The 14,734-nt window shown below is 36.1% G+C and overlaps 1 protein-coding gene across 2 annotated transcripts in view; it reads right to left on the bottom strand.

The window, feature by feature from the left end:
• LOC140865565 (two pore calcium channel protein 1B) overlaps nt 1-9,853 on the bottom strand; it is a 42,306-nt gene extending 32,453 nt beyond the window's left edge. The window contains exons 1-6 of one of the 2 annotated variants that reach the window (XM_073270245.1): nt 9,548-9,853; nt 8,314-8,457; nt 8,132-8,227; nt 3,959-4,054; nt 3,515-3,645; nt 33-93 (exon numbers count right to left, since the gene is read on the bottom strand). In XM_073270245.1, the coding sequence (XP_073126346.1) occupies nt 33-93; nt 3,515-3,645; nt 3,959-4,054; nt 8,132-8,227; nt 8,314-8,457; nt 9,548-9,700 (681 nt within the window). In that variant the 5' untranslated portion in view covers nt 9,701-9,853. The remainder of the gene's footprint in view (nt 1-32; nt 94-3,514; nt 3,646-3,958; nt 4,055-8,131; nt 8,228-8,313; nt 8,458-9,547) is intronic. The other variant, XM_073270244.1, reaches the window with a different exon arrangement.
• Nucleotides 9,854-14,734: the final 4,881 nt, after the last annotated feature.

Genomic DNA, 14,734 nt, shown 5'->3' with positions numbered 1-14,734 from the left:
GAGAAAAGAATGTTTTATGGCAGCTGACACACCAGAACATTAAGGTATGTGCCAAGCATTCCAGCCAGGAGGATGATGCTATCTTTTATGTCCCTGTTATCAATTAAAAGAAAAAAAATACAATCAATCATCAATAAGTTAGTAAACGTAGCTCAAGCGGCGACATCAAATTGCGTGATGATTGATGCCACATCTATTTATGATGAGAAAATATAATACTGCATTCCTTTTAGGTAGTCCAAAGGGTTATGATACATTTAAAAATTAAAAGGATAAAATCTATATGAGTATAAAAAAAATGAATAGCGACTTACTCCAATAAGTTCAATTTTAATCACCTAGCTCACAAAAATAATTTAAAAAATGTAATATTTATAAGTAATAATGAAGAATACGGATGTGGAATAGATAAACTCAATTTAAATGGTTAATTATCTATACTAATAAAGCACGAGGTCCTACTATGACTAACTTTTGGTGAAGCCCTTTTCATAATTCCATAATTTCCCTTCACACATTTTAACTTTGATACATATAGTTTATTCTTAAATTTGACATTAAAAAAAACAAAAAAAATCATTATCAAGAATTTTAAGAACAAATTATACACAATACATAAATAAAAATTCGTATGATTATGTTCAAACACACAAAGTGTGCGCATAGTAGCTAGTTTGAATAATTCTAAAGGTGCATCCAATATAATGTACATCGATATTTATATCAACTATACGTGAGAATTTTTACTGTCAAATTGTGAAATTTTGTATTCAATGTATCATAAGATTCTAATAAATAGATTTTTGTATTGCACTTTTTCTGATGCAAACATTGATGTACATGTAGCTTCACTCTAATTATTTTACTAAAATAGAAAATTTAAAATGGGTAAAGATAATAAATAGATACAGGAGCTGCCATATTTCCATTTTGGGTTGCTTTTATTTAATGTTTTTGTTTAACTCCCAAACCGAACCATTTACCCAAAGAAATCAGATGGTCTTTTAGTTTTCCAGGCAGAACGATGGTAAAAACTAGTGTCAACACATAATCTTTACAAGTAATAACGGGAGAAATTTGAACTCACCTCTCGACCCTTACCTGCATTCTCATGGAACGATTCATCAAAGCAGTATTTATAGGGAGAAGCCGTTTTAACAACCTCACATCTTATCAATAGAATGCCCTCTTCAAAGTTTTAATTTCAAAAATCTTGTCAATATTAAAAAATTTGCTCTCTGTTCCAAGCCCTTTCTTATCTTGAATATTATCAGGGTGTAAGACCCTTGCTAAACTTCCCGACTAGAATAAATCAAAACTTGATCCTAGAGCCACAAAATGTGTTTTCATTAGTTACCTGGCTCAACAGAGGAGTCCATTCTTCTTCAATCGCGGATTGTTTGTAGCGTTTGTTCAATTTTTAAGCAATCAAATGCTTCTGATCTCAAGCTCATTGTAAATCACTATCAACTATCAAAATCTTCATCAGTGGCTAAATGACTTCTAGTGTTGCTGTAACTTCAGTTCCAACCTCAAATCTGACCTGTCCCGAGAGCCTTTCTATATTGATCACCCATCCTAGACTGAATGGATCCAATTCTGGCCACAACTAGTTTTCGGGTAATTAAGGACAAGGTGGACTTTGCTTCTTTGCTTTGTCAATCGCATGCATCCTCCTTCACAAGATTCACAAATTCTTATATTTTTTATGCTTAAAATTCCATCGTTTTTGGCTCCACCGGCTAATTCAATGAAAAATAGTGTGGGAAAACAGTATTTACGTTGCAAATTGTGAAGGAGATACAGGAGAGTGAGAGAGATTTTTTCAGGTTTACAAGATTCCAAATGTTTCCAAATCCAATTAGCAATCAGAGATTGAAGGAACATCAGAACAAGAAAAATTGTACATCCAAAAAAAAACAAGAATAATTGTTGATCTTGAAGTATCAGTTCCTCGGAGAAAATGGTCAGGGTGGATATTAAACATACAATCTATGATTTTCTATCTTACTCAAAGTCATCTTCTACAATATCAAGGCAAATTGAGTGGCTCTCTGTCGCTCTTGCCCTTTGTAACAGAAAATTCTAAAGAGTAGCAGCTTCAATAATGGCCATGATAAGGCAGAATCATTCTATCATACTCGATTGCAGAATGTCCATTAAAGCTGAGATTATTCTAACTATGTTGCCCCGACCCACCAAAATCCCATCCAGAGAAGCTAAGTCACTCACCATGACGAACCTATAGATGATACTCTCAACTTACTTGGCACACAGAAACAAAAACGGGATTTCTCATTTCCTAGTTTGTCCCAAAATTGATCAAGTGTTTTCTTTCTCAAGTTCTGAATACTGTGTTCAGACTTAACCGGGTTCCTACTAAACCGAGTTCTTCCTTAGAGTCCTTGCCTGCTAAGCACTAATTTACAAAATATAGACTTTATCAAATCTATTCCGACTATTCAATATTATTTGTATACTGAAAGAGTCGTATTGTTTAATTTGGAATACTGGATTAACATTGGCTAAATCTGCATAAATCTTGCAAAATCTGATGTTGTAACACTAATCTCCCGAGGTCTTCACTTATCATTGTAGTTGATTATCCAACTTGTCTCTAGATCAGACTAGTGAGAGTTTGTTGGACCACTGAAAACTCCTTCCCAGTGTTTCCAGGTGAGCCATTGAGTGTGGATGGCCAAATACTTGATGCTGCGCTGCCAACTGCTCTTTCGCTCAGTTAGTCAGATCATCGATCACTTTGGCATTTGATAACTACTCATCACTGAGCTGCCAACTGCTCTACTGCTCTGTTGGTTGGATCGGCTATCACTTACCATTTTCGTGACTGCTCATTGCTGAGTTGCGGACTGCTATTCTGCTCGCATGGTCAGCTCAACTAACACTTAAAATTTTATGCATTTCCATTCTGACCCACATCACGCACTGATTGTTTACAGCTCAGCTAGCAAATTTTTTACGCATTTGTATTCTAACCCACGTCACTTGCCAACCACTCCCAGCTTGGCTATAACTTAGATTGTTTACGCCCTCAACACTAATTGACCCGAATTGCCAAATAAAAGAAACTAGAAGATCAACAAACACAACTACATACAACTCTCCCTGGGTCATTTTACTTCCCTTTAGACAATTAAACAATGATGCATCAAAATAAAAAAATTTTAAGTGAAGTTCTCTATACATTAAAATAATAATTTATGAATAGCCAAAAGTATATCAAGGGATAAAGGAAATAACGAACAACCACATTCAACGACAAATCCAAAAGTTTAGTTCAAATGCAACTATATTATTTACAGGATCAACAAAAAGGTGAATCGCCCTTTCAAAGAAAAGGTATTAAATTGTTACGGACTATTACCAGGGCCATAATAATAATCAGTAAGAGAAATCTATAGATAAATAACTAAATCTTAATGCACAATCTTCCAATAACGAATATAAGAAATCCATAAAGCACAAATGTACCAAGAAATGGAGTGCAACTGACCTGATGTTTAGAGCAAAAAATGCAACACGAATGTAGGGTGCAATTCGAAACGGAAGAGTATAAAATGCCACCGGAGATAGATATATAGCAAAAACCACTATATCAGCAATCAATAAAATCAGTAAAAGCACCTGCAAATGGAAAATTAAAGATAGATTTAAAAGCATTGTTTCAGACCAGAACACAACTCTATTGACTCTTTGGCCAAACAAAACTGAAAATTTCAAAACTTAGATCCTCATGAACAACATTCACATTTGAGGATGTAATAACTAGATCTCCTCAAGTGTGGGAAACTTTACGAAAGAAATTAAATCACCGCGTAAAATAAAGCAGATAATGTAAAAGACAGAACAAAGGTCTGATACCTCACAAGCGTAATTGAAAACTTATTCTCTTACAAAAAATAAATACGTAACGAACTGCATTTAATGAATTCTGTACCTTAAGCTTATTGGCATTATTCTTCCAGAAGATAGCAAACCCTTCGTATGTGATTGGATAAAATATATGAACAATGAGAATCAAAAGAGTTATTCCCTACAAACAACGAAAGAGATGCAATATGTAAATGTTATGAACCCGATTTATATGAAGAAATTCAATACAAAATATATAAATCCCAGAGCAAGCTCTGTAAACCCTAGCCAAAATTGCTAGTAATTCCCTAGCCAAAGCTAGTTACAAAATCTAGAATGATAACTGAATGATTAACTTCTCCTTATGCTACTCTTTTATTCTCTTAATTTCTCCACTTACACGTGAATTATACTAACGGGCCTTGATGTGGGCCTTGATCCTTTTTCTATTCAATATATAGGCCCAATAGTATTTGGGCCATAACAATACTGCCCTCCTTAAGATTAGCCTTGTCCTCAAGGCTAAAAGTTGAAAGTCGATTGTAAAGGTTTTCCCTCTGCTTGTCACCATGATTCTGATTTGACAACTTGAACTTCAACTACTTTGCATGATTTGTCAAACACACAGCTAGCTGGAAATAAGCAATTTCTGGGTAGAGTAAATTCCAAACTATGGGAAGAGATGTTCTGCCGTTCTCCATAGTATTCAATGCTCAAGTGCATCCTCAGTGTAATAGGTGACATCTCTCCCTCTGTCCCATTTCTTGTTAGCATCAACTATCCCTCCAATCACGATAACTGGGAAAAAACCTTTTCCATCTTCCACGGAAAAATGTAAGAGCTGGACCTTAGATGTTATGGTAAGATTCAGAAATTTAACGGCAGGGCTCAAGATAGTTTGATCCCTTTTGTCATCACCGATGACCAAAACATCAACAAATGTCGTAATTACCTCGTATACGGGAACCTCCTCTATTCTTGTTACAAGGATCAGAATTACTTGCATCAACTTGCACCAAATATAACTGCAATCCGACCTCATCTTTGGGCCAAAAGGAGAAACACACGTACTTTTTACCTCCCTCACAACCCACTGCATAGTTACCCACTTCTTAGTCTCAGTTAGAAATACCTTGTTCGAGCCAAACCCAATTCTTCCATGGCTGTGATAATAAAACTCATCGGCTATAATTTTTTCCTCTATCTCATAGCGCAATTCCACTGCCTTCGTATTTGTAACTCCTTTAGTTGTTCTCTTGCCTGGTGTTGCGCCACCATGGCTGGCCGTGGACTCTTGGGCCTCAATCCAATCCATCAAAACCCAGAAGAAACGATAAAGCAGCCACAAAATCATCCTATATCGTCTGGACAAACCCTCCACAAGAGTTTTCCACTGAGCATGGAAGCTTGTAGGTGGGCTAAAGGCCCATTCTTCCTCCTTAATCTCTTTCTGTCTTTGATCAACGAGGTTCTTTTCAAGTTCTTGAAGCCCTGAACACTTGTCTTCCTTTTCTTCAATTCCCTTTTGCAAAACGGTTAGGCTGTCCCGATTCCTTGTTCCTAGGCTTCGGTTATTTTCCAGAGTGGCCAAGCCGCTGCTACGCTTCCATCCTCTGGTGAAACGAGGACTCCCTAGAGTGTTTCTTCCTTCCCCCTTAACGTGGCGTCTAGGGAATGGACTTGTCTCGCTCAAATTTAAAGCGGAAAAGGATTGGGCCCAACCCATACTACAGTTCTTGGGCCAGTAGTATACAAGCATATTCTTATCTAACCCAATCTCAATATGGACAAAATAACACAACCCTCCTAGTTTTAGGGTTACTTCACCCTCAAAAGAATCAAAACACAATTTCTCAACCCTGATAACTTTAATCGGGCTTTGATTTCTCGTCCAGTTCAAAATTACTTTGGGCCCATCAATCACTTGACCCATGCATTGTTCTTGAGTCCACTCTTGCGCCGACGACTTCTCAGCCTTCACGATTTGCAGCCCTACTCTCGTGCGTCCCTTCATCAGAGTTGCGTATCCATCCTTCATGGCTTTTCGGCCGCTGTAACGTTTGATCAACTCCATCCTAAGTCGCTCGTCTGTCTTCTCCCTCGTTTGACCCCGTGGCATCGCAAGGAACCTCGGGCTCATCGTTTTAATGTTTGCCGTGAAGTTACGCTTCTGCTCCCTCTTCACTCTGATGCCAGCTTTCAACTCCACAGAGAGTGTGGAGCTATGCTCCTCCGATTTCAATCCAGGTACCGCCAACGTGTGCTTTGCTTCAATATTTGGTTTTCTGCCTTGTGAGAGCTCGCCTAGGGCATCTTTCCCCTCTTCCTCTTGCTTAATCTCATCAATTATGTCAGAATGCACTTCTTCGTAAGTTTCTCTTCCTTCCGAGTTTTGTTCTTGATAGAGCAACTCATGATTCACCTTCCCCTCTGGTTTGATTACACCTTGTTGGTTCGTTTCATCCCCCAAATTTCTATTTACCGATTTCTCCAACAGACCCTTGATATTATCTCGTTGGACTGCTGCAATCCTGAATTTTCCCTGATCCTTGATCCACTGTACCATCAACACCCTCAGATCTCTAAGGTCTCCGAGAGCTTGATCAATCCTATCTAGCCTACCCTGCACCTGCAACATACTCTTCTGCAACCCCCTCACCGAATGCTCCATAGTTTCAAACTTCGCATCTGCTCCTGTGCTGGCCATCGTCGTCCAGTGACTCTCGAATCCGGCAAGTGGGACCAATGTTATGAACCCGATTTACATGAAGAAATTCAATACAAAATATATAAATCCCAGAGCAAGCTCTGTAAACCCTAGCCAAAATTGCTAGTAATTCCCTAGCCAAAGCTAGTTACAAAATCTAGAATGATAACTGAATGATTAACTTCTCCTTATGCTACTCTTTTATTCTCTTAATTTCTCCACTTACACGTGAATTATACTAACGGGCCTTGATGTGGGCCTTGATCCTTTTTCTATTCAATATATAGGCCCAATAGTATTTGGGCCATAACAGTAAAACATATAAACGGCTGAAAATAAACACCGGAAGAGAGTTACACATTGAATAATTTATTCAGTAACTTCAGCACATGGAATGTTTTGCAGAAAATAATTTTTTCTTTCTTCATATTTCGTAGCAAAACTACCACACAACATGGAACTGTAAAGCTATAAGACCGAGCATGTGCCACTCCACCAAAATCCATAGCTATAGCTAACGTTGTAACTCAAATTGTTTGATCCATATATTGTGGTTCTTGAAAAGGCTAGGCATTAAAAATCAGAATATAAATGTTTCATCCTTTCAAGCAAAGGTTCAAATCAAAAGGCAGCAAAAGTTCACGAGGTAACTGTATTGTGAGAAGAAAAACAAAAATGTCATCTCAGTATTAGAAAACTAGCAGTTGGATGCTACCATACAAGTAATACATGATAAATCATATAACAATTGGAAAACAACTATTTACTCTCTTTTCTATAAACACATTTCCAGCAAAACAAATTAGCCTCGACTAAGAGCATAAATACAAAGAGGGGCAATTAATGCCAGAACTGAAACAATACATCCTCATGACCACATGGCACCAATCAACAGGGTGTAGATGATTTCGAAAAGGTGTTAAATTGCTCAGAGATTTTATAGAGATAGATGAAAAGGTAAGTTAATTGACATTTCACCCCTGCTTGTAAATAGCTAAGAAATCTTTGAGAGAAAAAATAGTTGTAAACTGCTATGATTTTAAATATGTTGCTAAAACCCCAGTTTTCCAATGTGTGCCTTCATGTGCTTTTTGTTCATCTTTATTATCATATTAACCTTTATCCAATTTGTATTGAAGGTTTTTTTTTTCATTTTCATTAATCAGCATCTGAGGGAAGGAAAAGTTTTTAAAGTGTACAATCTATGGGAAAAAAACCTTCAAATTTGGTAAGCTAAAGATGAGAATTTGAGTTGCTAGGATAGAGTAACAGTGTCAATAAATAAATAAATAAAAAAACCCAAAAATGATTTTAAAAAAACAGCGAAATAAATCATAAATAACTGCAGAAACTCGGCATGTAGTAAATAATTGGGGGTCATGGAGTTTTTAGCAATATACTTAAGATATGGAGATTTTACACCATTTTTTTTTTCTTGGATGGTTTATGCTACTTTCAAACATCGCTGGTCAAAATGTGCTCCACCCCAGAAAAATGCAATAAAATTCATCTAACTTACCACAACAACATAACTATTTACTTGTGGTTTACCTCATAGACGATACTTTCAACGCCATTCAAGTAAGGTAGCTGCCCCAGGAAGTAGTAGTCCCTGTCACTGCATTGCTCAGAACACCATAAAGGTTTCTGACATTCCAAACAAATCCTTTATGACTCTGGGAATTTTCTTGAAGTCAAACGAGAGTGTAAATAGATAAAGAAGCCACACAAACCTCGAAGAAACTCAGAACAATTAAGGCAAAGTAGTTGAGAGACCAGAGGAAATCGAACTGTATAAACAGTAAGTAGGACTTTAAGGAATCTCCAAAGCTTGGCTGGTCAAAAATTTCCTCAGGAATGCCAACACCGTCTTCAGCCTGAAAACGTGACACGTTTTTGAAATGGCGTATAATATCGATAGACAAGAGGCAACAAATAAGTCACTACAAGTAGAAACCAATGAATACTTCCGAAGTTGAATTGCTTTACTACTCAATCGCAAGTTTAAACGATAGTAGACCAAGAGGTGTTGAAAACTAACTACAGTATGCAACAACCTCACCCTGTTTAATACATCCCCTGATCCACAAAGCTAAGAGGGTTACAATTAGACTACGTCAAAAGGAAGTCTTTGATTCCCAAGCAAAGGAGGGTACAGAACAATGAATTAGATAATGCTGCATCAAGGCCACTTAAACACCTGCATTGAATCTTTATCCATATGAAACCTATTGTTCACCTTGAAACAGATAAAGTCTTGCATTACAAGGTGAATCGCAATTCCAAGCTCAAAAGTGATTCCAACAAGCAATCTCAAACACCACCGTATCGATCTTATGATGTCATGTCATTGAAATAGGAGAGACTGACCAGATCGACACTTCAAGTTCATTATTTAGACAAATTTTCAGAACGGGTTAGTTAAAAGTGGTACTTGCAATTTGACGCTAAGCCATTTTTGTTGCTTGATAGAACTTATCTATTATCCATTGATCTCACACCATCTAAAAAAAGTGAAAGATTGCACTTCCACTTAGGCTTCCTTTGTCATAAATGTAAACCAAGATTTTGGATTCTCTTAGTCGAAATCAATGCGAAGTAAAAGAAAAAAGGTACATCAATCAGTATCCCACAAAAATCCTAAAGTTCCATAAGAGCTGGATAATTTTACTTGATTTTTCTCCTTCTGAAGACCTTCAAAGCCCAAACTCGGATACTGGATGATAATGTCATCAGCGCACATCAGTTGGAATATCTCTTTAGAAAAATAAAAATAAAAATACCACTACCCTGACCCAGAAAGCATAAGACTCTTCCAAATATGACTTCTATGCAAACAAAAAAAAAAAAAAAACAGAGGCAATTGGAGATGTTATCATCTAAAGTCGTGACCAAAACACAATGCCAACCAATACATCAAAAACGAACCAAAACAAGATAGAGAAAGAAACAAGAAAAACAACATACTAAATCAACCAAAGCTGCAGCTTTTTGAAAAGTTGATCCATAAGCAATAGCATCTGATCTGCGATGATAATTATGCTTTCTGCCATCGCTGCCGCTGCCGCTGCCGCCGCCGCCAGCTTCCATGTCACCGCTACCCAGCAAGGGGTCTTTCATTTTCTTCCGCTCTGCTCCACAGATTCGAAGATGACCGATTCAACCAGATGTAATTAATCCTACAGCGAGTGAATGTGGTGCCAACTGAGTTGTTGAGTTTCAACCCATATTTATTTATAAATAATATCAATAATAATAATCCCACAAGGTCGTTGGCTTTAGATGTGTACAAATTAAATAACTATACCAACAAATAGTGGCGAGTACGTGTGAGAAATTTAAGAGTTGTCGAATTTTGTCGGCACGGTGGAAAGGACATAATTTTGCACTTGTGGGACAGTCCTTGGAACTGGATAGGGCTCAGATTTAAACTCAATTTTAATATCACATATTTGTTTTGTCTTTGGATAAAAAAAAAAAAACAAACAAATGAGTGAGAGATTAGTTATTATTATTATTACTAAAAAATAGGAACGGAATAATGTATATGGAGTATGTCTCTTGTTATATCGTAAGAGTTTTACGAAATATAAAGGGTCGATTTGATGTATATTTATAATAAAAGTAATATTTTTTATATAAAAAGTAATATTTTTTCGTGAATCAAATCAGGTCGAAAATTTATCACACAAAATTATGTGTGAGACGATCTCATATTATTCAAACAGATCTATGTTTGTCAGGCATATTGATCGATCCATATTTACCGCAAAAAATAATATTTTAATATAAAAAGTAATATTTTTTCATGAATCAGCTCAAATTAGATACTTGTCTCACAAAATTAATCTGTAAAACAATATCATAATAGTTTTCATTATGAATATATTGTTTTCTATGTTTTTAACTTGTATGATTATCATAATTACTATTGTAAAATATCTCAATGTCCTGACAAAATCTAATCATGATTATTATAATATTTTGATATAAAGTAACTTGACTTATCATAACATAATATGAATTGACATGACACTGAAATTCATCTCCTTATTCGTAGCTAACTGATCAGTCTCATATATGTTATCCCTCTCTAAGGGGTGAGGTCATGGAACGGTAATTATTACACATCGCATTAGGGCCTTAACTTATCATAGTTCGGAAATTCTCTTTCCACTCTTAATTCAGATCATAATAGTGCCGTAAAAACATTTATATCAAACAGATTCATGTCGTATCAAGAGTAGATAATACTTAGCTAGATTTGGGATAATTAATGAATACGTCCCTAAAGTTTCCTAACTTTTCCAAAAATATACTAACACTCTTTTCATTCCCAATTATGTTCCTCTTTTAATAAAAATTTCTCTGATATGTCCTCCAAACTAAAAATTTTCTATACTGCCCTTATATTAATATTTTGTATTAAAATTTCCCTTTGGCTCAAAAATGGTATCAGAGCCTATGTAATTTTATTCAGACTTTTTATTATTCATTAAATCATACTTTTCTTTGTTGAGAAAGAGATTTTCAACAAATTATGTATTCAAACGAGAGTTTGAACCAGAAGGATTTCATTTATATGAAATCTCATAAACAATTGAATCTATTCAAAATAGATTCTTTACAACAGAACTTAAAAAGACTTAGGTCTTTTATACTCTCTAAAGAGATTAAGAAATATGATTTTTAATTCTCAATTTCTAGATATTACACCAGATTCCTCTAAACTCTCCGGAGATCTTAGAGAAATTCAAAAGACGGTACAATATTACAGTAATCAGCTGTATGAAATACCTCGGCAGATTGAATAAATTCTTAAGAAACAAGAAGAAATTCTTGGAACTCTAAAGGATCTTCAAACTAAAATCATAAATCTAGAACACACCTCTATTTCTAGAAAAGGTAGCACAGGAGAAAGGTTACCACTCTCGTTTGGTACCGAACCTTTGTTACATCGGAAAGATAAAACCAAAATGGTACAAAAACCTTTAACTGGTGAAGAAATGATGATTAATCATAAAAACAATATCAGAGAAAAACACTATCTGATGACTACTTTAAATCTCGAGGATCTACAAGATCTTGCAGATTCATTTTCGAATCTTAAAGTAGTAGATCTGAAAATGAATTCCTCTGAGGGTGAACAACCTATAGGGAATCCTCCAAGATATGTGGTTAAAACAGAAGAACCACATAGTGAGTTTCAGGTTGGAGAAAATTCACATCCAGCAGGAACTAGGTCAAGAAGGAGTAAGATACCGCTACATCAAACTCCCTATGGAAAAACTGTTTTAGATCCGATACATCCTTATGGGGTTATGTTAAACCTTGATGTTCTGGACTTCAAAAATAGAGAAGATCTCATAGATGATTGGACGTCAGCTATGAGAATAGCAGCGGGTACTTTATATCTCAATAAAGAAGGTTTTATCAAGCTTCTGGAAATGAGTCTAATGAGATCTGTTAAGATAGCTTGGGAAATGACTATGCCAGAGACTAAAGGATCAGTCTTAGCAGGAGAATCTCTAAGCAAAATTGGAGGAAGATTGTCCACCCTATTTAAACGACGATTTATAGGAGTGGATTATTTCAATAATCAAGATACAGAGAAAAAAATAAGATATACTCAAGCTCTGTATAGTCTCGAGTTGCACGATATCTGTTTAGTTGATGAATACAGATGAAATTCGGGAGTCGAAGAAAATATAGCTATTCAGCTATTTTTTGCAAAGATGTCAAGTCCCTGAAGAGAAATGCTGATAAAAGAATACGTTCCAGGTAATCCAGATACATTGCCAAGAAGAGCTTCTTTTCTTAAAGGAAAATTGGCAGAATGGTGCCATATGGCAGCATTACAAGAAATACAAAAAAATAAGGGATATTAACAAGCATACTCCTCTATGTTGTAGAGAAAATGATCTCCCTACGATTTTTGGGAATAAATCACAGGGAGACAAGAGGAAGAAATTCATAAATAATCTCTACAATAAAAGAATGAGAAGTTCTTGGAAACCAAGAACATTTTGGTCCAAACAAAAGGCCAGATCTTATAGATCAGGAAAAAGAAGTGGACCTACAAGAACATCCCCAGCAACAAGCTCATCGCAAAGCAGGGGAAGAACACCATCTAGAAGAACTCATACAAGAGCAAGTGAATGTTTCAAGGATTGCAACTGTTGGACATGTGGAGCAAGATGACATATATCTACAAACTGTCCAGAAAATGAGAAAAAATGAGTTAAACTCTTTGAAGCAACACCGGATATGGATGATGCGGTCTTCTTTCAAAATCTAGTCCAAGTATATCAATTTGAGGATATCCCCTCAGATGAAAGCATATACGAAGAAGAGATATTGTTTAGCCAAGAAGAATCTATTGATGAATCAAAATCAAAATCAAAATAAAGAAGAAGTGTTTCGACATGAAACACATGAGAGTTTGGCTGGGTTTTTTAGTCAAACCACGATATCTCATAATATGGTCCAAAGGATTATGAGAGAAAATCCAACATTACAGAATTACCAAGGATTTTCGGCAGGACAATTAGAAAGAGTCTTAGGCAACCTTGGGCTTAGACAAAAAAGACATCATTTGATTTATAAAGTATCCAGAAGGGAAATGGCAATCCCTATGGAGTTAACGAGTAATCAAATAGAGATACAATTAATTTCTTTTGAAGAAGTAAGAGAGGAATTGCAAAAGCTGAAAGGTGAGGTAGCAAGAACGATGTCTTGGATTCATATTGGAGCAATCCAAATAATGATCAAGGCAACCTTTAAAGAGGGAATATATTCACCCATAGATATCGTAGTATGTGATAAAAGAATGGGGAATATCCAAGATGTTGTTCTGGGTACTATCTCAGGAAATCTTGAAAGAGTGGGTGCCCGGTTAGCCAACTTGTGGCTAAGGGCTTTTGTAACTCTATGTATAAACAATCTTTTGTTTAATATAATTTACACTTTTATAATGGCATTGACTTTATCTTTCTTCATTATGTTATATTATGATATACTATTGTTGTTTTGATAAAGACCTTGAATATACTATAGTGTATGTAAGATGTGGTAGCACATGGGGATGGCTATCATGAAACACATCTTATAGTCACTGTATGTTCTAAACAGTTCCTAGTCAATTGAGCCGTCCGCTAATAAGGATAAGGATCGCTCGAGATTGAGACTAGCATTTGCGATGCCGAGTACCACGTTTCATTGGTATGGAACATAGAGATGTTCAAAGCATGCAAATGGATATTCATATGATGAATGATCGAAGTACCCTATTCGGACTTTCCAAGTGGTTATCACTTATCGAGTGGATAAAGTCCGCGGTTTTGGTTGTACACCATTAGTCCTTATTACTTGAAACATCATTGAGACTCTATATGTTAGTACTGTACTTTGACTCGTTTACCAACTCTATTGGGGTCATCAGGTGTCGGGATTGGGTACATTTACGACACATATAGGAGTCGATGCTTTGTTGTCAAGGATTCACCACATACTCGCGAGTGTGGATATCCTATGCGATCTGAGGAGATATTAGTGTGACGAATCTCTGGCCAGAGTACATGATGTGTTTTAGGTTACTTGGTGTTCCTAGTAACACATGCGATGTCACTAATAGATCTCCAAGATGTAATGCATAGTTATCGAATCTCGAACGACTCTCGATATACCAATGGTTGTTGATTCGATCGGGATATATGGATGAAGGGACCGTACTGTACGCTAACCAAAATCTACTGGTTCTTGCAGGCACTATCAGTAATACTTAGGGAATCATGGGGCGATGTTGCTAGGCGCTCTTACCATGATTCGATGGATAAGTCGGAAATTGTTGTTCCGAGTTACAAGGAGTTGTGAGCCCACGGCTAGCTGTATTCCTGAACCATTGAGGTTACACAAGTAATGGATTACTAAAACCCCGTAGAGATAGTTAAATTTAAAGAGTTAAATTTAATGAAAGAGAAGTTGGACTTCTTAGCTAAAGGGAGTGGGATTTCCTAAAATTAAATAGGGATGGACATTTTTGGAAATCACTGAATTCGGATTCAGAAAAATTATCTTGACTCTAAAAAATGCAGAACTGGTTTTTGTGCACATTTGTAAAATAAGTTTATCAATTGGAGTCACGATGAATTTTAT

The sequence above is a fragment of the Henckelia pumila genome, chromosome 4 (genome assembly GCF_033568475.1).
Source record: "Henckelia pumila isolate YLH828 chromosome 4, ASM3356847v2, whole genome shotgun sequence".
Lineage (NCBI taxonomy): Eukaryota > Viridiplantae > Streptophyta > Magnoliopsida > Lamiales > Gesneriaceae > Henckelia > Henckelia pumila.
This window is presented reverse-complemented; position numbering and strand designations above follow the sequence as displayed.